General features: G+C 41.3%; 2 protein-coding genes across 4 annotated transcripts; one reads left to right on the top strand and one right to left on the bottom strand.

Moving 5' to 3' along the window:
* Positions 1 to 1,174: 1,174 nt before the first annotated feature.
* Positions 1,175 to 8,792, bottom strand: ptdss1a (phosphatidylserine synthase 1a). The gene is made up of 13 exons (XM_062399406.1): positions 8,291 to 8,792; positions 7,729 to 7,820; positions 7,292 to 7,336; positions 7,077 to 7,201; positions 6,818 to 6,976; positions 6,496 to 6,647; positions 6,075 to 6,216; positions 4,267 to 4,379; positions 4,028 to 4,093; positions 3,693 to 3,792; positions 3,434 to 3,502; positions 2,893 to 2,959; positions 1,175 to 2,772 (listed from the first exon to the last, which is right to left on the bottom strand). The coding sequence occupies exons 1-13, from the start codon at positions 8,470 to 8,472 to the stop codon at positions 2,681 to 2,683; spliced, it is 1,404 nt and encodes a 467-aa protein (XP_062255390.1). The 5' UTR covers positions 8,473 to 8,792; the 3' UTR covers positions 1,175 to 2,680.
* A 1,184-nt stretch (positions 8,793 to 9,976) lies between these two features.
* LOC133965028 (solute carrier family 45 member 4-like) lies at positions 9,977 to 22,843 on the top strand. 3 transcript variants are annotated; one of them, XM_062399405.1, is made up of 13 exons: positions 9,977 to 10,135; positions 11,269 to 12,198; positions 14,560 to 14,748; positions 14,836 to 15,015; positions 15,138 to 15,802; positions 16,644 to 16,790; positions 18,017 to 18,265; positions 18,369 to 18,488; positions 18,728 to 18,827; positions 18,914 to 18,994; positions 19,147 to 19,277; positions 19,383 to 19,451; positions 19,701 to 22,843. In XM_062399405.1, exons 2-13 carry the CDS (start codon positions 11,940 to 11,942, stop codon positions 19,998 to 20,000), a joined length of 2,490 nt encoding a protein of 829 aa, XP_062255389.1. In that variant the 5' UTR covers positions 9,977 to 10,135; positions 11,269 to 11,939; the 3' UTR covers positions 20,001 to 22,843. The 3 variants fall into 3 exon arrangements, with proteins under 3 accessions (XP_062255389.1, XP_062255387.1, XP_062255388.1); XM_062399403.1 differs by having other exon boundaries at positions 16,641 to 16,790; XM_062399404.1 differs by having other exon boundaries at positions 11,266 to 12,198; positions 16,641 to 16,790.
* Positions 22,844 to 23,324: the final 481 nt, after the last annotated feature.

Here is a 23,324-nt window from a genome sequence, read left to right as displayed (position 1 = left end):
GGAAATCCAATCAGACACGAGACAAGCTGGAGAGGTTGAGTGGTTACAGTTCCTATATTTTTGAAAGGACAGCCTCCTTAGAGCACAGTCAGCAGACAGCATTCCTTTTTTTTTTTTAAACATAAGAAGTATTAAAATAGAAAGCTATGTGGCTAAGTTTCAAAGCCACTGTGTAACAGGTGTTACACAGTGCCACAGTTGGCCTTAATACTCACTGTGAGGGAATACATGCGGATATTTCAAGGACTGTCTTCCAGAAACTGTTACTACTCTTCACGTTTTGTTCTGACTTTTTTCCAAAGAGAACATCAAGTGTCTCTTGAAATACAGGTTGCTGTAGGTCAGCATGATGAAGCTATTTCAGTCGCTGAGTTTCAGGGTGTGCAGACGTAGTGAAATCTGATCCGAGCCGGGCAGCGTTTGAGTCAGCCAATCTGGCACTGCTCCGCTGCAGCATGGTGCTCTTCAAAGGTCGAGCAAGGTCATCCATGATTCCCTATTGTTCAGTGCACAGAGTGGCTCCTACTTGTGTGGGTGTGATAGCCAGTTCATGAAGAATTTGTTAAATGAGTAATACAACATTTTACTGTGGAAAGAGAGGTGTAAACACCAAGATCTACATAAAACAAATGTCAGACTCATGAGGTCACAATGGCCTTTGACCCCTTAAACCTTACCAGGTAATCTGTGAGTACAGGTGGCAACTCGTCAAAATTTGAAGAAATTCTATGAAGGCAGACTTGAGATGTCATGTTCAAGAGGCCAGACACATGTCTTGTGAGGCAACTATGACCTTGAACTTTTGACCACCCAAACCAAATCAGGTAATCCTTCAGTCTAAGTGAAAATTTGTGCCAAAAAAATTTCCCTTGAATCTTAAATTCTTTAGATAATGCTTTACGAGGCAATAAAAGGTTTGGTGAGGTCACAGTGCCCTTGACATCTGACCCCCAAATTCTAATCAGGTCATCCATGTTCAAGTAAATGTTTGTCAGATGTAATGAAGATGATTGTGTTTTCCTCAACAGAAAAATGTATACAAAATTTGAGGAAATCAGGGGGTCTTGAGATATTGCCTTCACAAGAAGAGGCTGGGCGGACAGATCAGTCCCACAAAATAATACATAGACATTCAAATTAGGGACGATCATTTCAACAGTAACTCAGCAACTAATTGAGAGGAGATGTAAAATATTTTAATATGTTTCATTGTTTCACAGTGAAAAAGAACAGCACAAGTCATTTTCAGCAGATTTGTTTTTTTTGGCAAACTACATTTTAAATCCAGAGACAATGTACCATTTATATCATCTACTGTAGCATGGTCCGTTCCACCGAGGTCAACGTCTGGATTGTCAAGGACTATGAGGGATATATCTGCACGGAGATGCTATAATAAGGGCAGTGGAATTGAACACAAAAAGCCCAAGTGTAGTCTTGATAGAAACAAAAAGTTTAGATAAAAAAAGACCATGCAAACAGGCACAATGGGTGAATTAAAATGTTACGAGTACCGAGAAAGACATAAGAAGAACAATAATGGCATCCTGGTTTGTGGTTTGATACAACCATGTGTTGACTATTCTAAACAAGTTCTTACTAAAAAAAGTGAAATAATTTGACAGAGCCATGAAAATGCAACAAATTCAATGACAAGCAGGTCAACAGTAGAACCAAAGCACCCGCACACAACAGGAGGAGCCAGACAACACATGCAGGAATTTTGAATAGTTGCCCACCTTTTTTTCAGTACAGTGAAAAAAAATTGAAAAAATATAGCAGCCACAGATGGACAGGGAGAGAGAGAGTATAAATCACTCAAGGTCACAAACGATTCACAAAATATTCAGACTGTACAGTATCTCCAAAATAACATTCTGAAAAGTGCTTAAACTGTGTGCTTCGCTTTGTTCAAGGTCGAATGCAAAACTCAGACGATGATCTGATCAAAGCTAAAGCCGTCCTGCATCGAAATGCTGTCCACATTCAAGTAAAAAACAAACAAAAAAACACAAAGCAAATGTGAACACCTAGGATGTGAATAGACAATCTGTGACAGGTACTAATAAAAAAAAGACTTTTAGCCTCTCTGTGCTAGAAACATAAAGGCTCCAATTAATGTGATAAATTCCACAAAATGGCTTTTAACATTGAAATGTGTTGACCCAACATACTGGAGTTAAGACCGGTGTATAAACCAGTCAAATGCACATTAACCATCACTGATATACTGTATGTATTTGATATATTGCAGGATAAATGTTTGAAAATTATAGTTTATCAGCTACTATGATGCATGCAGTCACATATAGAATCGGCTCTTTTTATTGCCACCTCTTTCTCCCTCTCACACACCAAAAAATCCTGTTTCTCACTCTCCTCACACAAATACACAGACCTGTGATCAGTGATTTAGGAGCTTTTAGTACTACAGCTCACGGTATAGAGTGCATCTCTGTAGCCCAACCCTTGGAACACCCCTAATTACACTACATGGACCTGGTCATCCACTTAGTCCCGCCCATCTCCACTCGCTCTGCTATAGGTGGGGGGGTGGGTGGGTTCTGGACTTCAATAATACCAGGGCGTGGTAATATCTTTCACCCCCTGGTCAAACCCGTGATCGTTCACACCTGGCTCCTCGGGGTGAGTTTAAGAGTCACCCGCCACCTTCTGGCTCTTACTGGCCGTCCAGGCCGTTGGTGGATTTGGTCTCTGAGCCCTTCCCTCTCCGTCTGGTTGTAGGGTTGTCCTCATCCAACTCCGTCTCTCCTAAAATATGACCATCACACAATATTGAGTATATGAAAGATGTAACTGAACTTTGTGCATTTAGAGTTCAGACTGAGACTTTTTATAAGATATGTTAAATGACCAGTAAAGACACTGTACCTTTAAATACTTCTGACACCTGTTCGTCATATTCTGTGTAATTACTGTCGTCGCATTCTGAGAAGCACTGAGAGATGAGAGGAGGTTCAGACACATGACACACACACATACCATCAACTTGAAAGGAAACATAGAAAAAGTAACTGAGCCCAGCAAACATGTGAGGGAATGGGACTCAGAGTTAATATTGTCTGAGATTCCTCAGGAGAAAAGCCAGCCCACTCTTTAGTCGTGGCACATGGCTTATATACTGTTTGACAGTCACATTAATTCTGTTTGGAAAGAGTTTGCTGGAAATGTACAATTTGTCCATGAACTTGTTTGGGTAAAAAGTGAAAATATATGCTTATTCAGACATGAGAACAACATGTCAAATAGCTTTCACATTTACATTAAAAGGAGCACAGATGCATGTGTGTAAACCTTCCGAGTTTTAAACAAACACAAGGACTGACTAGTTCCATATGAGCATTTCCCAGGACATAATGTCACCTACTGTATATGAGAGACATAACAAGACCAAAGACACATATAGACATACCTTTCCTCTTGGACCATAATTTTCTGCATACCACACCATTACATACAGGCACAGGAATGTTATGAAGGCCTGGAAACAGATAAACCATAACAGAAGCTGGTTAATGATTCATGGACAAAACTAAGAGCACAAACAAAAACGATAGTGTGTTGGTGGCAAAGTTAAGGCTCAAGATTTGATGCATTAAAGCATTAAGATGAGCTACAGAAGACAGCAGGAAATCCCTGTGACACAGAAACGTGTGGAACTCTGAACTTACCAAACACACTAGCCAGAGGATCACATAGAGGATCTGTGTTTTTGAAAACAACTCCTGTCCAAACTTAATGCAGGCCAAGGCCTCCAGGAAAGCAATAGCCCTGTGAATTGAAGGGAGGACAAATCAGAAACACACAACTGAAACCTTGGACTCATCTGCAGAAAACTATAAATTAACTGGGAAAAAAAGCTCACAACAAACTGTATGGATACACAAGTGAACTACATTTCACACACAAATATGCAGGGGGTGCAACTCATTGTGGGGTTCTTACAACTTTAAAAAGCTTAAGTCAAGGCTATATCTTTATTTTTTAAATAATAGGTTTCACTCACCCAAACACCCAACACTGGGTCCCAACTCTCTTGCATTGTGTGTCTGTCAGGTACGCATAATACTGCCTAAAGCAAAAACAAACAGTGTAAGTGTAAACACATTTCACCTGCTGTTTGACTGACTGACAGTTTTCTTAACCTGTCACAACAAGGAACTGGATACAAGCAGGAATCAATATACTTCATCTTAGAAAATGTCAAATCAACCGTTTCTATGGGGAGCGGTTCTCTGCTCCTACCTGACGGTTGGAGCTGTGATGATACCGACGAACAAGATTCGACACCAGCTCAGAGCATGGCACGCAGGAAACACAAAGATGTGCTTGAGGAAGAATGTGTTCAACTCGGTTAGCTGTGAACAAAAAAATACAACAGAGAAGATACTTAATGTGTGGTTTATAATTGGCAGGATAAGAGATATTACTGTAATTTAGAGTTTAATTGTTTTGGCGTTTTTAGACACAGTCAAACAATATTACAATCTTTCAATAAACTTTCATACAATTAATAATATTAAATACGTTTTATTGTGTGGCTGAGGTCCATCATACCAAAGATGAGCATAATTTCCCTTCCTGATTCTTGACTTGTTTAAAAGGACTGTTGTCTTGCGTCATGTAAAACTAAAGCTAAGCTATATATAGACAAATGACATACTTGGATAATCATAACATTCCGCTGTGCAGAGTGACCTAAGCTGGGCTCAGACTAGAGGAATTTCTGGCCAATTTAACCCAGAGAATCGAAACAGAAAATGAATTTCTTAAATCTGTTGTGTGAGAATGTTGACGAGAAGATTATAAGAATTGTAAAGATTCTTTCCATTTACGTGTTGCTTTTGTATTTCAAAATGTATTAGGTTTTCAAAACTCCTGTAGTCTGAGCCCTGCTTTGCACATCTTTCACAACAGACATGTTGATGTCATTGAAGCAAAGTGCAGGTGTGGAAATAACTTTTAATGACGGCTCTGGACCATTAACATTGGCCAGCGAGCCGTGCCAGTGAGGCGGCTTGGACACAGGCAGTGCCCTGGAACTGGCTCACCTTCAAGGAATGCAGCCATTAAAGTTTTTTCTGTTTGTTAAACATGTGGTTGACAGGTTGAAATGGGTGCTGTGAGTAAACACAGCACAGGAAGATGCATTGAAAAGTTCGGTCATTGCAGCCTTTAGTTAAACTGTACAGACGGTGCTGAAAAATGTAAATTAGATCCGGACCTCTCTTGATCACATGCATGTAATTTCTAGTAAAATAATGTTAGACTGGTTTGGTTTTATGGTATACATAATGAAACATTTCCCTGGTTATATACACAGCATATCAATTGTATAACAATCTTGTTGAATCCACTTTGGGTTGAGTTTAGGACACTTGCACACAAAAGATTATCTTACAACGCAAGTAACACTTGATGTAACACATTGGCAACACCATTGTTCATTCATGTCCACAATGGAAGATAATGAGAGGAAGACTTGCAACTGTGCTATTCACTCATTTGGCCCGAGGCCTGTGTGGTTGAACTGAGGAGAAAGCTGCTCAACTGTCACCACACTGAACAGAGCCGTCCCCTTCTCTTCAGTTAATTCTACTACTGGTAATTACTCTTTAAAGGCTCAAGAGATTTGGGATCTTTCTGAGGAGGAGAGAGAATTACAATGTTGTTTCATCACCATACTGAAATGGGAGAAACGCCAGTTTTCATCGACATGGCAGCCAGCGGCTAGAGTTGTTGGCACTTATAGCTGACTCTAGTGGAGTGCAATGGAGCTTACTCAAGTTCTCCATCCACGGTTTTCTCATTACCATTAATAACCCTCAAGTAATCCAGCCTGTCTTTTACTCGTATGGGATAAGCTGTTAACGTGTAGACAGCAGGACACTCATTCATTATATGGATCTCTGTAGGACAGAGGTTTTAGATTTCAACAATGGGGAAGCCAATTAGATAAGCGCGACTTAGCACGCAGAGCATATCAGATGATCTCCGACTAGTCAGCACTTAGTCACCGGGAGATGGCGGGAGAGGATTTCTCAGCGACCCACCTGCCAGATGATCATGAAGAGGTAGACGCCCATCACTCGTTGCAGTGAAGACTTGGGGTCCAGCCAGCGTACGTAGGTCCAGCTTGCGGGGGTGAACTGTAGCGCGGCTCGTTTGATCTTCCCAGTGGTGGTGTGGATGTCCCTGGAAGAAAAGCACGAGAGAAGGATTTGAAAAGCATGCAGGTAGACTTAGTATTACGTGAGTGCAGCAGACAAAGGCAGATGAAAGTAATGCCACCACCTTAATCATTTAGTCCAATCGTGGGATCATATTACAGAACAACAATTTATGAATATTTAATGTTGTACTTATTTTAACATGGATCTAAAAATATGTTAAAAACTGTACAGCAGTTTGTTTGAGAAGCTGGATAAAAATCTTAACACAGTTGTAGTTAATTTCCAGACTGCATGGACGTACTTAATACTGGCCCAGTGGTAGGTCCTCATCTCCAGAAAGCGACACACAGTCATGCCAAGCCAGATGCCCCCTCCATTACACAGCAGAATATCCAGAATCACCTGGTCCCACCAGCACTCAGCAAAGTTAGGCAGCAGATGCATGAAGAACAGCTACGTAGACAGGAGAACAGAACGGAATCAGAGTCTACCTCATATCTGGAAGCCTGTTAACTGATCAGCCTTTAATAATGTTTTCATAAGATCATTGTCTCCATTAAGGGAAAAAGACAGAGGGAGTTACAGACAGAGATATACTGATGCCAACATGTGTGCCTCTGTACCTCAGTTAGCTCCCAGGTAATACTGATGGTCCAGCACAGGCCATAGCTTCGAATGAGCAGGGCCTTCATGCCCCAACCCCAGAAATGGCTGAATGCAAAAATGTCAAAATGGCTCAGGATTCTCTCCCAGGTGATGTCAGTGCAGTTCACAGCATATTCCTGCAGAGAGCAGGGCACAAAGCCTCATTACAGTGATTAACAATCCCCTGATAGCGGATCAATCTAAAAACCATTTTCTGCCTAAGCCGAAACCACTCACCATTACGTCTGCTTCTCTCTTGGCGTAGCGCAGGTTTTGGTCCAACCAGTACATCAGCTGTTTCACTTGCTGCCAGTTGAGGAAGATGATGAAAACCAGGAACAGGAAGTAGAGGACACTCAGACCTGGACGGCAGAAGGACATGACATTAAGAGGGGGAATTTAAGGGTCGGAAAACAAGAGCTATTTTTGCTCTCTGAGATTCAAGCACTCACCAAAAACCATTCGCCATATCGCTGGGTGTGGCCTGGTGAATGGGCCTACAATGAGGAACATGATGTGAAAGATAAGCACATGTTACGCATACAACAAACAAATCAACCATTTGCAACACGTCACTTGTGCTTTTCTTTTATCCACAATAACTCACAATAAGTTTAGATGTTTACAATCCCGGTGTACGAACTGTACAAACAAAAGTGGGGAAGAAAACTAATAAACTTCTAGTCTCTCCCTCCACCCCCGTATTCAAATTTAGCTTTTACGGTAGGTTTCATTTTGTTTACTTTATTCCTCTCATAAAAAGACCCATATTGACTCAGGTCAAAACTGTCTATAAAAGGAGCTTTTGCTAAAAGGAAGCACCTCCAGTTAACCCGCCCAAACAAAACAATATCTCCAAAGCTTTTTCTTTATTGTATTTATTACCAACCGTTTGGAAAGGCCAAAACACTGATGACAAGGAAGAAGGAGGTGACCAGGATGAGCCCCACCCAGAGGTTATTGTCAGTGTTTCCATCATCTCTGCAGGAAGAGGGAACACAAGTCACAAATGGGGAAGTTTTTCTGTTTCCTTGGCAGCTGTAGTGATGTGACTGTGCCTCACGTTTCTTCAGGTTTCACATGGGAACGAACTAAAGACACAACAGTAGATTTCAAAAAGGAGGAAATGTGGTCTGTAAAGCCCACATGCACTTTAAATGTAAGGTTTTCCTGCTGGTTGCATGGTAGAAGCTAACACCAGCAGAGGAGGCAGTGGTCCCCTACTGGGATTATATGACAGTCACAGCTTTCTGTATCAGCTCAGTTTGAATGTGAATGGCAGGAGAACGTGAACGACGTTAAGAGTCAGGACGTTATCTCCGCGTAACACCGCTTCCTGCGATCCAACCCAGCGGAGACTCACAGAGCATCACTGCTGCTGTTAGCTCATCGTGCTAACAACCCCCCACACCCCCACCGGGCTAGCATCGCTAGCCGCGTGACCGTCCTACCTCGCGAAGGCGAAGTACATCAGACTGAGCACCGTGCATGTCAGCAGGGTGATGGTGTGCGGCCTGTAGAAGAACTCGATGGTGATATCCTCGACCTGCTGCTCGTTTATCATTCGGAAATGCATCCTGTAGTTCACATCATGCTTGCTCAAGGTGTGGGAGCCGCTGTAGACGGACGCCATAGAAGGAGGCAGCCCGTAAAGGAGAGGAGAGGAGCGGAGGCAGCGGCACCTAGACCCGGACAGTTCGCTGCAGCTCAGAGGAAGCAGAGAGAGTAACTTGCAGGAATCACATGTCCAGCTGAGCTCGGTGGAGGCAGCTCGGCAGGGTGACAGCGGTGCAGGACGAGCGCAGCACACTCACTGGGCTTTTCAGGCTTGGTTTTGATTGGTGTACTTGCTTTCTGGGAGGGGTCCCAACGCGGAAGAGTCCAGATGACCTCCTTCATCATGAACAGTTTTTTTTGTTTGTGTATGTGTGTGTGTGACCTCCACACAAAGACTTTTACACTTAGCCAGTTAATATTAACGCTTCAAACTGTACAGCCAGCCCTGCCCGAAAAATAGACTACATGGATTTCACTTTTTACTCATTTATGTGTGTGCAATTCCATTGCCCGTGAATGTGCAATACAACTGTTTGTAAACTTTTTACACTCTATGCATTATTCCTACTCTATATTTTAAATTTCCTTTTGATTATTTTGCATATTTATTTATTATTTGTTTATTTTTGTCATCTTTGCTGCTACACGATGTTATGTTATGTTATGTTATGTTATGTTATGTTATCTTATGTTATCTTATCCTTCTTTGTCTTGCCTTGTCTTGTCTTAAACCTCCTTCCTGTCAAACTCATTTAATATATACACATATCTATATATAAAATATAAAGTGAAGTATACTAGAGCGCACAGCGTCTGGTAAATTCAACAGTGAGTGAAATATACAATACTTCTACAAGATCTTGTTTTGTCAGGACGACAATACAATCCCAGATACATTGAAAAGCTTCAATGTTGACAAGAAGTTTTTTAATCCACATCGATGGTTAACATGCAACCCAGAGTTGCTTGTTGTGCTTTACATCCTCTTCACCTTTAAGATTATTCATGCATTTTATAACATTGTATCAACATTGCAAGTAGGCCACTGCAATAACATATTTAGAGCGACTACCACTTTTGTGCTGCAGAGGGCGACATTGCTCTGCGTTTCAAAGAGAATAACAGAGTAGAGACAACTCTATAAAGTGGACTTGAGTACCTTAAAAGGCGCTTTACAAATCAAAGTTATTATTATTATTAATTATTTTATTATTATTGTGACATGTTTCAAAATTGGAATTAGGGCCGAGCACTGACAGGCACTGACAGACGATATAGACAATAGGTTGAGGGCAGCCAACAGTGCATGTATGACAGAGAATAAATGTGCACTGCCAAACCGAGCCAATTGAAGTGTGCCATTCTGGTTTGAAAATAAAAATTCTCTTTTTAAATTGTTTGATAAATTATTATCATTATGTCGATGATGAAGATTATAACGATTATTATTAGCACTAAATTAATTCTATTATCATTATAATAAATATTATAATTGCTATAGGTAATGAGTAATAATGTTGCTCAAATGTCCCCGCCCTCCGTCAGTAGATGGCCACGCCCCGCTTTGTTACTGTGGAAACCAGTGCGACTGATGCGGGTAGTGAGCCAGATGCTCGCTCGGTTAGCTAGCGGAGGTTAGCCGGGACGTGCTAACTTCAAATCCAGAGGGGTTCACCTGCTGCACCTACACCACAACGCGGATGTGGCCCCACTTCACTTCAGAGGAAGTGCGACGTCAGGTACGTCACGTCTTTCTTTGTCTTGCCTCTGAAGTGAGTCAGTGAGACGTTAGCTGTCAGATCCATTAGCCGCCGGTAGCTCGTAGAGGAGCCGTTAGCCCGCAAGTCAAACTCTCAGCGGGTGCAAAGTTAACATGTCCAGAGGAAAGTCCGCGGGACAGACGCGCACGGACCCACCGCCATGCGCACACTCCTCCACCCGCTACACGGCGCAGAGGAGGCTCCGTTTCTAAGTGTAGCCTGTGGAAAAGGTGGAGGTAGCGACAAGCGTGTCCGAACCAGTCCAGCAAGCCCCGGGACACATTCCTGTTCAGAGACATCTCTGCTGAGGACAGGCTCGAAACACACGCAGGGGCAGGTTGCTGTCTGTTGCTGTCTGTGCCTCCTTTTGCAAACGTCACTGCGAAAATACCGTCTCACATCCGTGGTTTCAAATCGCAGTTTACTTTGTTGAACGGAGTCTCACACGTGACCCAAGCTTGACCTCAGAAATTAAAATTTCGGATAAAGAACAAGTGAGAAACGGGGCCTAACTATCCCCTAAAAGCAGCTCACATCACTGTTAGGTACCGCGTGTGTTAGCTCCTGGGAACTGTTGCGCAACAGCAATGGTGTCCTGTGGTGGATTGCTTAATGTGACTTTTGATCGTGCCCACACTCTGCCAGCTTTGTAGCTCAACGTTTATGGTCTCACGTGACGTCCCTTTTACAGATCAGAGTCAATATGTGAATCAAATGCTTGAGATGATAAAGTTGTGGAAAATACCACCTCTTGAGTTAGTTCTGTGTTAAAGGATCAAGTTGAAACGTGTTTCCAGGGATTTGTCACCAGGGCAGGGCAACACTTTTCTGAAGCCAGGAATTGTTTTAGTTTCCCCTCATGGGACCCAACTGCACTGAAAGGGTTTTATGTGTGGGAACATTTCAGTATTTGGTCCATGACTACATATTATACGACAACAAATGGAAAATAGATTATTTCTCTTATCAATAAGTATATGTAACGTGTGAAAAATAATGATTGTAGATAAAGGTTCAGTGAATATTTTAAGATTGGAAATATTAAACAGGTGCAGTGTACTATTCTATAGCTTCAGCCGACTGTCTCTGTCTACTTCTCTGTTCTTCAGCAGGCTGCTGTGTGACTCAGTCGCTTGGAACCTGATTTGCCCTGAAGTACACTTGGATGCACGTGCACCGACTTCTCCTGATGCACAGACTTCTGCTGACCCATGCACTAATCTCACACATGTGCACGACCTCTGACACACACTGGCGAGCAACGGCAAACACAGTTGCTGACCCGTTCTGCACATGCACAGGGTTACTGGGAACCGTACTGCAAACATTGCCATGCCTCTCCTCCCTTCTCTTCCACTCTTCACCGCTCCTCCCCTCTGCATACCTCTGGAGCTGCACAGAACTTCTCGGCTCCTTCTGAATTTTTTGTTTGTGCAAGTCACACTGAGGAACACCAGCGCTCTCCTTCTGAGCCACTGAGTCGTGCACATTGATCAGATTTCAGCATCCATGGCCATAGGATACAATGTATGGAACTAATTTTTGCCGTATCTAATTTTTGGATGGATTAATCTCATTGTAATGATGACCACTGCCTCCTCCTCAATTATTTGTGATTTCCAGCCCAGAATACATTGGCCAACCGAGATGTTCACTCATTAATTTTCTGGATATCTCGGGCTCCTCTACGGATATTACATGCTCTATTAGGATATTGGAAAATACAACATTGTGCTTATATCTAAAACACAAAAGTGGCAATAAGGGATATACACCGACATATATGTATCCTGCGAACGAAATGGCTCCATTTAAGTCAAACCAGACGATAATGGAAGGTGAAGCAGAGGAGAGGGAAGGTTCTGATCTCCCAGTGAAGAGAAAACCTAAGGACGACGAAGAAGAGAGTGAGCAGGAGGTGGAGGGCAGAGATGTGCAGATCCCTCTGCATCGCTGGGTGATGCACGGGGCAGTGATGTTTGGACGTGAGTTCTGCTACGCCATGGAAACAGCCCTGGTGACGCCCGTGCTGCTGCAGATAGGTAAGGAAACGCAACTCAGTCATATAGAGAGAAGCACACTCCTGCTCTTCCTTTTCTCAGTTACAGATACCGTGTCTAAAAATGGGAGTGTAGCAGTGCTGACAGGACGGCAATTTCCACTCTTCAAGTGTTACTGCTACCATCTTCTATGAATTTTTGAAGGACAGTTTTGGACCCCACTGTACATTGAATGGCCCTATTCCAAGTTAGCAGTCATTAGACTTGTGTACTTTAATTACACACTGATGGTAGCTCTACTAAGGTTTTTTTTATCTTCAATGTGCACCATGTTGCCCTGTCAAGTATCTTACTTCTGAGCTCTATTTGTGACAGTGTTCATCCTCTGGGTCGTATCTATTTGCCCAGATCAGTGAGCATCTTGTTGTATGCATATATACATATGTCTGTAGTTTGGTTTGATTTGTAATGAAGCCTACCTTAGCTATCCAAAAATATTCATCAGTCTTACTTCCAGCTGCAGCACCTCTCTGGTACCGGAAAAAAACAACGTGGAATTCGACTGTCCCTGTCATTTGCGAGACTAGATCTTTTGATCTCCCGGGCTGCTCCACTATGTAATTTAACCTTTTGTTGAACAAAAGCATTTTTTCCCAGGCTAGGTATTGCAAGAATGTGGAACACAGCACATTTCTGTCTCACTGTTTTTCTCCCTGCTCACATTATTGTAAGAAAGATTTTGTGTAAAAAACAACATCAAAAGTGTTTTTGCACACATCCAGTTTTGCTCTCCTGTAATGTCTGTGGAAAATCTATAGTCTGGTGTCTATACGTAAATTGTCTCCTTGGACAATTCAAAGGTCAGACCCTCAGTAGAAATATTGTTGTAAATCAGTTGCCATGTTCACACTTTATTATTTATGTTGTCATAGAATTGGAATAGTCTACTAGTAGTAACATAACCTGTCACGTACCCGTGTATCTTTGTTTGCTCACTCTCTCCATTCAGTGTTGCATGTATGAAAACACCTCCTTCAGAAACATTAACATGTCAAGCCTGAATGAAGTACAACAAGTTTGAACAGTTGAAACATTAACTATAGTTTTTATAAGGTTAACTTTTGTTCACACGGATCACACATGCTTTTGCCAAGCCAGAGATAGCCTGTCTCTAGCTTGACCATGTATTTATTACTTCAGTCTCGATTGGGTTGTGGGCAGTCTATCAAATAATCACTAGAAACTGGCAGAAATAACAACAGACAGAAATAACAGAAATATGAATTCCCATGGATAAGTTCTAACTTGTAATGGATGGCACCCAGGACAAATCCGGATTTGGAGTGATCACACCTCTGCCATCCGCTCGGTTCTCAGCCAGTATGAGTCAGTATTTGAAGATGTGGCATCATGCAGCTTATCTGATACTTCAGCTAGTCCAAAGGTCTTCAGGCAAAATTTCTGAAAGGAAATGGTGCGGACATGATGAAGGATTGGCAGCACAGTATTTCCACCATTTCAGGCTATTGGAAGTTGTCAAAACATTGTCATCACAATCAGTCTGATGAGCACGTGTTCACAAAATCATATTTACTGGCAACAAAATTGGACCTTCAAGTTATTCACATGCCAAACAAGTGTTTGGAACTTTTTTTTTTAATCCAACATTGCTTTATCTGTGTTCATTTTCAAGTCAAAAACTCCTCAGGGTAACTTCCTGGCGGTCTGTTGACATAAGAGTCAGAGCAGCAGTGGGAAATGTGGATATTAAGCAATAAATTAATCTGCTATTTTTTTTTTTTAACTTACAGTGGAAGGCAGGCAGTGAGCAAAACATGAGGGGCAATAGGCTGATTCCATGAGAACCAGTCTATATATGGGGTGGAAAATTGGTCTCACAGAGAAAGTTATTTTTTTTAGCCATAACTGATGTGAATTTTCTCGCATACATTTTACATACAAGTGTGCCACACTGGTACAAGTTAAACTGTCAAACAACATTGGAATCAGTTGGTATATAAGTATTTCTTTTGACTGGGTCAACTGGAGGTCATTCGACCACTTTCCTGGCTGGTTGCTGCATATTTCTGTTTGGATCATAACAGGTCTAGTGGTTCTTTAGCTTTGCAACTGTTGTCATGTGCTACACTTTTATTAAATACATTAACCTTTTATGCAGAAAAAAAACCCTCAAACTGATTTAGTTTTCCCAGTTCCTGCAGGACAAATGTCTGAAAGATTGTTTCATGATGAGTAAAAGCACAAATCTTTACTTCTTGATTCATAGTAGCATATTTTTTTCAATTTGCACCTGATACTTGTTGATTCATAGAGCAAGTAAAAGCCTGGCTGCATCAAGTGCATGTCTCCTCTAATATCCTTTAATCCTCCTTTTGTTTTTAGGCCTTCCTGAGCAATACTACAGTTTAACCTGGTTCCTCAGTCCCATACTCGGTCTCCTCTTCACACCCTTGATCGGCTCAGCCAGTGACCGATGCACTCTTCGATGGGGCAGAAGACGACCATTCATTCTGGCCTTGTGTGTGGGTGTGCTGCTGGGAGTGGCCCTGTTTTTAAATGGCTCATTGCTAGGTGAGTAGAGGGTTTCAAATGGCTCACTGTATATTACGGTGATTAGTGTTTAACCTCATCTCTGTATATTATGTTGTGTTTTTTCAGGTCTTTCCCTTGGCGACAGCCTCAACAACCAGCCCATTGGCATCGTCCTTACTGTGTTAGGTGTGGTGGTGTTGGACTTCAGTGCTGATGCCTCGGAAGGACCAATCAGAGCTTACCTTCTGGATGTTGCTGACACTGAGGAGCAAGATATGGCCCTGAATATTCATGCCTTCTCTGCCGGTATGCCTCTCGGCACATCGACCTGTTTAAATATCAGCTGTAAAAGATATTTGTCTGTTATTGTGTTTGACGTTGTTTCTTGGCATAATAATTAAAATGTGTATCCGCTCCTGTTGCTCCAGGGCTCGGTGGAGCAGTGGGCTACATGTTGGGAGGCCTGGACTGGACTGGCACAGCTCTCGGCCAAACATTTAAGTCACAGGAACAAGTTCTTTTCCTGTTTGCGGGGATCATCTTCATTATCTCGGTCATACTGCATATGTTCAGTATCCCTGAGCAATCTTTCTCTCCATCTTACCTGCTTAAAGTCACAGACATTGGGGATTCTACCAGCCAGTTGTCTTTTAGGCCTGTCGGCCACGCACCTTTACTTGATGTGATTGCAGAGGAGGATGCTTCTGCTCAGGCCACATCTCAGGAGAATAACGAATCAGACCCAGAAGAAAGCGAAATGGATTTCCTTACTATGGAGAGAGTGCGAAGTAAAAGCGACTCAATCTTAGCCATGGCAGTGTCCACGATCGAGCTGGATCCTGACCTCCACCCAGATACACAGCTTTTCCTTCCAGAGATGCATCACCTGAACTCAGAGCGTCAGGGAGAGCTAGAATACGCTTTCAAGTCATCAGACCCCAGAATATGTCCATCGTCTCCACCTGGTGGATCATCCGCCCTGACTGACGTGACGATCTTAGAACCAAAATACCCTGAGCAAAAGGATCCAACAAACGGTCCTGGTTCTCTCCGTCAGAGCAGTTCTGGCCATGAGGGCTTACATCAGAGACAGGTGAAATCAGCTGCTACGGTTACACATGATGTTCGTGTTGGATTCAAATACCTTCACTAAGGCTTACTTAAAAAAATGATGGCAACAAAGTGACAAAAAATATAATGAGTACATTTTTAATGCCACAAATTTAATTAAAAAGTGTCAAATAAATTGGCTCAATCTAAACCAAAACATTTGTAAGATTTGATAAATCACAATCCATTTTACAAGGAAAACATATTTACATTTACTCTTTATCTGAATAATACTTATTTGTATTTAAGTGAATTGTTGCTTAGTTCAACACATTCACAGTGATATTCTTATGTATCTCTATATTTAATACTTGTTTGAATTTAACTGCAATTCAACATTAGTAGATGTCTCTTTGTTGCCATCATTTTCCTATTTAAAATAACTCAATACCATGCCTCTTTAGTGCAACATTAAAGTTAAGTTTGGCCAACAGATCACAATGACAAAAAGAACAGCTTTTAAGATAAAAGGCAACATACTAAACATACAGAGGAGCTATAAGAAAACAATGGCAAATCCAAAAATTGATTTAAAAAAAAAAAAGCAATAACATTATGCACTGCAAATGTACAGTATGGCGTGCAAACCTTTACTCAACATGCACTATATGTGAAATGTGCCATTACAGCATATTGTGTATTGGATAGAAGTATGAGACTTGACAAACTACAGTCAACAATTCTCCATACACCTGAAAAGAAAATTATACTAGCTTTAGTTCAATAATACATATTTTTGAACAAATTAGAAGTAATGTGTTGCATATATCTAAGATGTATAACATGTGTCATGTGGTCTCTCTGCCTCTCCACCATCCCAGCAGGTCAAGGCTGCCAATGGTATCAATACTTGCGTATCCTCTCCTGATCACACCAATACAGAGAAAGGCCACGCCTCCAGTAAGCCCGGGACCCGCCCCCTGAACACATCAGTTTCATCGAGGCCACATCGACACACCTTTTACAGACAGGTACAATTGGATTTTTATATATATTCTATTGAGCATCAATGATACAAAATATCCACAGAACAAGAATAAAGTTTTTGTTGTTTTTTCTCACCTCTTGAAATCCCACCCTCACCCTATCTCTGGGTGACAGATGCAACAAAAAAGGGCAAAAACAATAAATAAAATCAAATTAAAGAAAATTATAAAAAAGCCAGGAAACAGGGCCTTGCTGTCATCGGGGTAAAATTGAGACGATCAGTGTAATAAATTCTGTGGTGAGATGTATGGTTGCTGAAATTCAGGTGCCAGGCCAGTGAAGGATATGAAGATCCCGTTGTTATGCAAATCATTAATTTATCTTATACCCTTCAGACCAAAGTTGAAAGGCAGAATCGATTGTAGATGGCTTGAAATTGTGATTATGGAATACAGGGGCAGAAGTAGAAGAAACCTGAAGGCTGAAATGCTTTCTAAACTGCAACCAGTTTGTAAGAGACTGAGTAACTACTGGACTAGTTTATAACCTGATGGTTGGCCAAATATAAAAAAATATAATTGAAAAGATACAATAACAAAAACAGCCGCACTGGATGCAGAAATGAAGGCTTCAGGTTGTGACTGTACAGCTGATGCATGACCTCCTTGTACTCTGCACGCTGCTCCATCACTTCTGCACAGTAATCTTCATATATCTAGACCAGCTTGTCTTTATATATGAGCTCGCCTCCCTTCTAACATGCACGATGAGCTCTATGAAGCTCTGGAGGAGAAGAGAGCGCGTCTTTCCCCAATATATCCACCAGAAGGTTCAAGAAAAACAATGTTGGCTGTGCCCCCCTTGACAGCTTCAGGTATTCCTATAGGATGCAGATTACATCGTCTACTTCTCCCCTCTAGGTCAGTGAGTTTAGCAGGTTGCAGCCGGTTTAAGGCAGACTCCAGGTCAGAGATATGTGAAAGTTTGCATTGTCGAAGTTACCAGTGCCAGCCGGCGATGCATCATGTTCTAGTTTTTTCGTTTTACTTGCGGGCACAATTTGTTCATATACCGTTTGTTACTTGTTCTTGCAATGTTGAGAAAAATAGATTGAATAGTTAGTCAATATATAAGCTATGTGATGCGAGCTGGGAGAAAACGCACAAACAGTACTTTATAAAAAAAAAAAAAATTGAATTGTCAGAAATACTTTCTGGACCACAGTTTGTTTTTGCAAGAAAAGCTGATGCATGTCTTGTCTTATCTCCAGCCTTCCTTTACGTTCTCCTACTACGGACGAGTTGGATCGCAGCGCTTTCGACTTCGACGGACGACACCTTCCAGCCCTCGGCAAATCACCACCACCCGGAGTCTGAATGACCTGAGTGATCTCCAGGGCCACACGGACCGGAGATTGTTGCAGCTGTCAGCCAGCAGTCTGTCGTCGGAGGGCTCAAGCAGTGAGGGAGAACCAGACAGGGGGACAACTGTTCGACTGCTGTGGTTGTCCATGTTGAAGGTGAAATACGCTTTTTTTACCATTGCAGCACTGTTACACATCTTAATGAAGCAATTTTCATTGTTGAAATCATAATTTCCTCTTTTTTTTATGTCCTATGTAGATGCCAAGGCAGCTGTGGAGATTGTGTATATGTCACCTCCTCACATGGTTTGCCTATATAGCTCAAGCTGTGTTTTATACTGATTTCATGGGACAAGTCATCTTCCAAGGAGACCCCACGGTACACAATCACACACACACACACACACCCCCTCAGTAGTATTCAAAGATAGTTGTGTTAACAGATGTGTTTTGGTATTTTATGTACCATGGAGACCACACTGTAGAAGAACACAGAATCATAAACACACAATACCTACTTTGGTGTTATATACACCAAATATTAAAACTACAATATCACTTATCCCACTTCTTGTCATGTGAATGATAACATTGCTGCAATTATTCCACTTCCTTCAGGCAGCAGCCAATTCCACAGAGCTACAGAATTATCACAGAGGAGTGCAGATGGGCTGCTGGGGACTGGTGGTCTACGCTGCTACTGCTGCTGTCTGCTCTGGTAAAACACCGCTTCCATTTCTAGATCAAGATTCAACCAAATGAAGAGTGATCTCTCTCTAATGACTGAAATTTCTCTCGACCCAGCCATCCTTCAGAAGTACCTGGATAATTTTGATCTGAGCATCAAGGCCGTATACATCGTTGGAACTCTGGGATTTTCAATAGGTCAGTTAATACAGGGAGATAAACAGCTGTCAGCACTAGAGTGTGTTGCAGTAGTTTTGGGAGCAGATGCACATATTCGCATTGGGTATGTAGATAAAGTGACATTTACTGTATTTATTATTACTCAAAGCTTTTATTCCCTCTTATCTCAGGAACTGCAATAATGGCGATCTTCCCTAATGTCTACGTTGCCATGGTGATGATCAGCGGCATGGGCATCATCTCCATGAGTATCTCCTACTGTCCCTATGCATTACTTGGGCAGTATCATGAAATCAAAGAGGTATGTACTCCCCGAAGCATTTCAGTTACTTATCTGATAATCTAAAGAGAACTAGATTTGCAGCTGAAGTTACAGTTTCACCTCCTCTCACGTTTTACTCCTCAGTACATTCACCACAGTCCAGCAAACACTCGAAGAGGTTTTGGTATTGACTGCGCCATCTTATCGTGCCAGGTGAGTGTTCACACTTTTTGGACCAAAATTGAAGTGTCCTGTGCTGTCCCGCCTTAAACTAATTCAACTATAATAGCCAGGTATCATTTAGCAATTAGCAACACGATTGTTGTCGATTGAAGAAATCCACAAATAGCTTGGTTTAGGCCGTGGTCTATAATAACATGGTAATTTTAACGATTAAAGCATGCATGCCACTATATTTTTTGTGTGATTATGGTCTTACACAGTGTTTTCATGCGTTTCCAGGTCTATATCAGCCAAATTTTGGTTGCATCGGCCCTCGGAGCTGTGGTGGAGGCAGTTGGCAGCGTGCGTGTCATTCCTATAGTGGCCTCTGGAGGCTCCTTCCTTGGCTTCCTTACGGCCTGTTTCCTTGTCATTTATCCCGATACGGAGCCCAGCAGCTCGCCGCCGGACAAGGGTGTGGCGGATTTTTCTGTAGAATCGAAACAGAACGGAGAAAGGACCAGTGACCAGAGACTGGCTCTGCTGAACCTCACAGACCCAGACGATTTGCAGAAGACACAGAATTACTCTGTTGCCTAAGTATGAACAAGGTTTCTCCTCATCAGGTACAAGCCGCAGCATGTGAGGAGTATACCAAATTCATCTGCTCCACATTTTTGATGGTCTGTGCTTTTCCGGAGGAGGAAAGAGTAGAGGACTGACGGGAAGAACAAGCTCAGTGTTGTGCTGCTCTGCTTGTTTTGATGCTACCTCAACCTTAAACCAAATCAATGCTTGGATGGATGATGATAAATTGTTTAAACACAAGAGAGTCACAAGACTGGGTTTCTATGATGCTATACAGAGGCAGCTGGACTTGTTGTTTCACTTCTCATCTGAGAGGCTTCTGTAACTTAGCTGAGCTGCTTGTTCAATGCCCTTTCTGATCTGACATTGACGTCTGTCCTGGGTGATCCGATCATGCATGACCACATTCTTACAACAGTGTCAACATGTGTCCTGTGCCACGTTTAAGAACTGCTTATTACTCAACTGACATCATCTGGCCACGGACAGTTTCATAATAAACCCAAAAATATTTTACACTTGTCAGTATTTCGCAGGATTTGACATATTTGAAGTCGGCAGTTTGATTATATCGATTAAAAAAAAGATCTATTTCAACACCCATCCTATTCAATCATTCACCTTCTCACCAACATATTTACAATAGACTGGCTCAAAACAACACAACATGTTTGGTCCCATACAGATGTTTGTTTGAATTCGTGTGGAGACACGTTTTCATACCAGATTGGAACTGAACCGATCTGTCCACTTCTGTTCAAATCACCAGAGGCCCATGTTAATACCAGGTGTAAACGTGGCTCCAGAGAGTTGTTGAAGTCACATGTGAGCTGCTGACTCTTCACAGACATGTGACCTGTGATTTAGCTTGGCTGTTGAAACTAACTTACCTCAGACTGCTGAAGTAAACTCATTCTTTTGTTGCGGAAACATAAATGGGAAGCACAGAGCACTTTCTGTCTCACTACTGAACAGTGCTTTCACACTGATCTTACAGAGCGATGTAAAGGGCTGCTCTATAACTGCTTAGTAGACAATCATAACACTAGCAATGTTAGTCTGTGTAACTCTGCTCTACTTCTAGATGTATATATTTGTTCAAATCTGTTGTTTTATAACTGCCACACAGTTTGCAAAGGTCAGGCTTCTACAGCTGTTACAGAATAATACAGAACTGTTTTTTTGAATCATTTCTTATTTACATTTATGACTTAAGAACCTGTTAGTGTGCAGTTAAAAGTGCTCTTTTCATATATTTATTTGTTTCTTGCCTTAACAGAAACACATAAAATCTGGATTCCATGCTGATGGTAGACTTTGCTTTGCTATCCCTGTGAATTCCCTCTGTAAATGGTAGCTAATTTATGATGGCCTCTCAAATGGGATTTCAAGATTTGGGATTTTAATGGAATTGTGTTGCAGGGGGGATTTTAGTTTTGCTCTGTTGACTGAATTTGAATTATATTTTTAAATATACATTCCAAACACAGTTGAAATGGGGAACTAGTGAAAGACGAGCCTTGGCTAATCATGAAGCCTCTGTCATATACACACTTAAACAGGAAACCTTTGTCATCAGTAAAGGGACTTTGTACTCTGTGCTTTGTTCAGGATGCCTTGCTTTGTGTAGTGTGCCTTTGTGATCATTTAACAGCTATGAAACTTTCGTGCTGTAGGGAGATTAACTCTTACTCCCATGCTGCCACAGGCTCTGCTGAGTACTGTTCAGTGTTTAGTCTCTATCTCCAACCCTTGAACACATATTCAGCTTCACAAATCTAATAAGCTCCAGACATCAGGGTAGACTCTTCTCTGTGAATGCTTTTCTTCAGTAAAACCTTATCACTGTTGAGAGTTGGTGTAAATGCCCAGAGCCTTAAAATCACTGATGAGAGCATTATCTGTTTAATTTTGGAGGATTTATGTCACATGGTCTGTAAAAATGCTGCATATTGAATGTTAGACAGGAGAGCTTCTATGCAAGGCCAGCGTCTGATCTACAGGACGCAAACTTGAAAAAACCTTGTTCTTGCTGCTGCTTGTTCTGACCTTCAAATTACAGGACGCGGTGAAGATATTACACAGATTTTTAGATTTCAATATGTTTATTGTCACTGAGCTCAATAGTGACATTTTTACTGTATTTATCAGTAATCGGACAATGCTCTCTATTTATGGGGACCTTTTATTACTTCTAACTATGCCAGTGCTTTGCCTGTCATGACAGAAACACATCTTTTATCTGTTCACTGTCATTTAGTATTTAAGGCCTCAAGATTTACACAACCTGATTTACAAAGGGAACATCCTCATTCGGTGGATTTCTGAGTCTACTGACAAGTGCTGAGATAATCGGTCCGAGCTAAGATATTAAATCACTAATTTCTAACTGTAAATGTAGCAGCGACTCTGTAAGTGTATGAGCCATTGTGTTCAAATAGGGAATTGTTCAGAGGATGTTTTTGACTTAGAGGCAAGGGTTCACAGTTTTGTCAGTGTTAGGAATTCAATTTTGTAATCTTAATGTTTTTCTACCGATAAGGCACTAGCACAGGAAGTATCCAGCCTGGAATATGATGTTAAATCTTTCTTTTCACTTTATTCGTCAGTAAATTGAAAGAGTATTCTTTACAGCTTCTGTCTCTATAACATAAACACAGTTTTTCATTGGAAACTACTGAATGAGAAAAATAACTATTTGTGACCTGATTTTATAAAAATGTTATGAAACGTTTGGGATGATGGTCTATGTCACTGGTCTGGTTTCTATTGCTTCTTGCTGCTGTACAGAATTTTGTAGAACAAATATTGGTATTTTTTTATACCAATTATTTGAAAAAGAGACTATGACTACACGTTGTCTGTGTTTTGTTACCAACCTTCCACATCCCAGTTTAGCAAACTTCCATCGACAGGACTGAGTTGTTGATTTCATCATTGCATCAAATACTCAAAGTAAAGTACAACGGAAAAATATATTTTCTTAAACATATATTGAAAATCAATTTATGTTACATATAATGCCAAAATACCTATGTACAGCCATTTACTAAAATAACTGGAAAAAATTATAAATTAATTTACATTATTTCACAGGTTTATGAAATAACAAATTAAAAAAGAAGTATGGAATGTTATGATATTGTAAAATTATTGATTTTATGTCTGCCTATCTTGATGTTGAACACTTTAAAACAATTTAAAGTTTGTGTTTTTAACGCTGGCTCCTATATATCAGCATTTGATAGAAAGCCTTTCACACTTTAAGACCTGGAGGCTTCTCTGGCTGTTTGTATTTGAAGCTCATTAGTTAAACACTTCCACCTGCAGGTCAAA

The sequence above is a fragment of the Platichthys flesus genome, chromosome 11, assembly GCF_949316205.1.
Source record: "Platichthys flesus chromosome 11, fPlaFle2.1, whole genome shotgun sequence".
Taxonomy (NCBI): Eukaryota; Metazoa; Chordata; class Actinopteri; order Pleuronectiformes; family Pleuronectidae; genus Platichthys; species Platichthys flesus.
Note: the sequence above shows the minus strand (reverse complement) of the source record. Positions and strands in the feature narration are given on the sequence as shown.

Coding starts and splice junctions, on each gene's coding strand:
- ptdss1a (XM_062399406.1), bottom strand. CDS start 8,472: ATGGCGTCCGTCTACAGCGGCTCCCACACCTTGAGCAAGCATGATGTG. Junction 6,217..6,495: donor TACCACTGGGCCAGTATTAA/GTACGTCCATGC, acceptor CTTTTCTTCCAG/GGACATCCACACCACCACTG. Junction 3,793..4,027: donor ACCCAGTGTTGGGTGTTTGG/GTGAGTGAAACC, acceptor TTCAATTCACAG/GGCTATTGCTTTCCTGGAGG.
- LOC133965028 (XM_062399403.1), top strand. CDS start 11,940: ATGTATCCTGCGAACGAAATGGCTCCATTTAAGTCAAACCAGACGATA. Junction 14,749..14,835: donor TTTAAATGGCTCATTGCTAG/GTGAGTAGAGGG, acceptor GTGTTTTTTCAG/GTCTTTCCCTTGGCGACAGC. Junction 16,791..18,016: donor GACACACCTTTTACAGACAG/GTACAATTGGAT, acceptor TCTTATCTCCAG/CCTTCCTTTACGTTCTCCTA.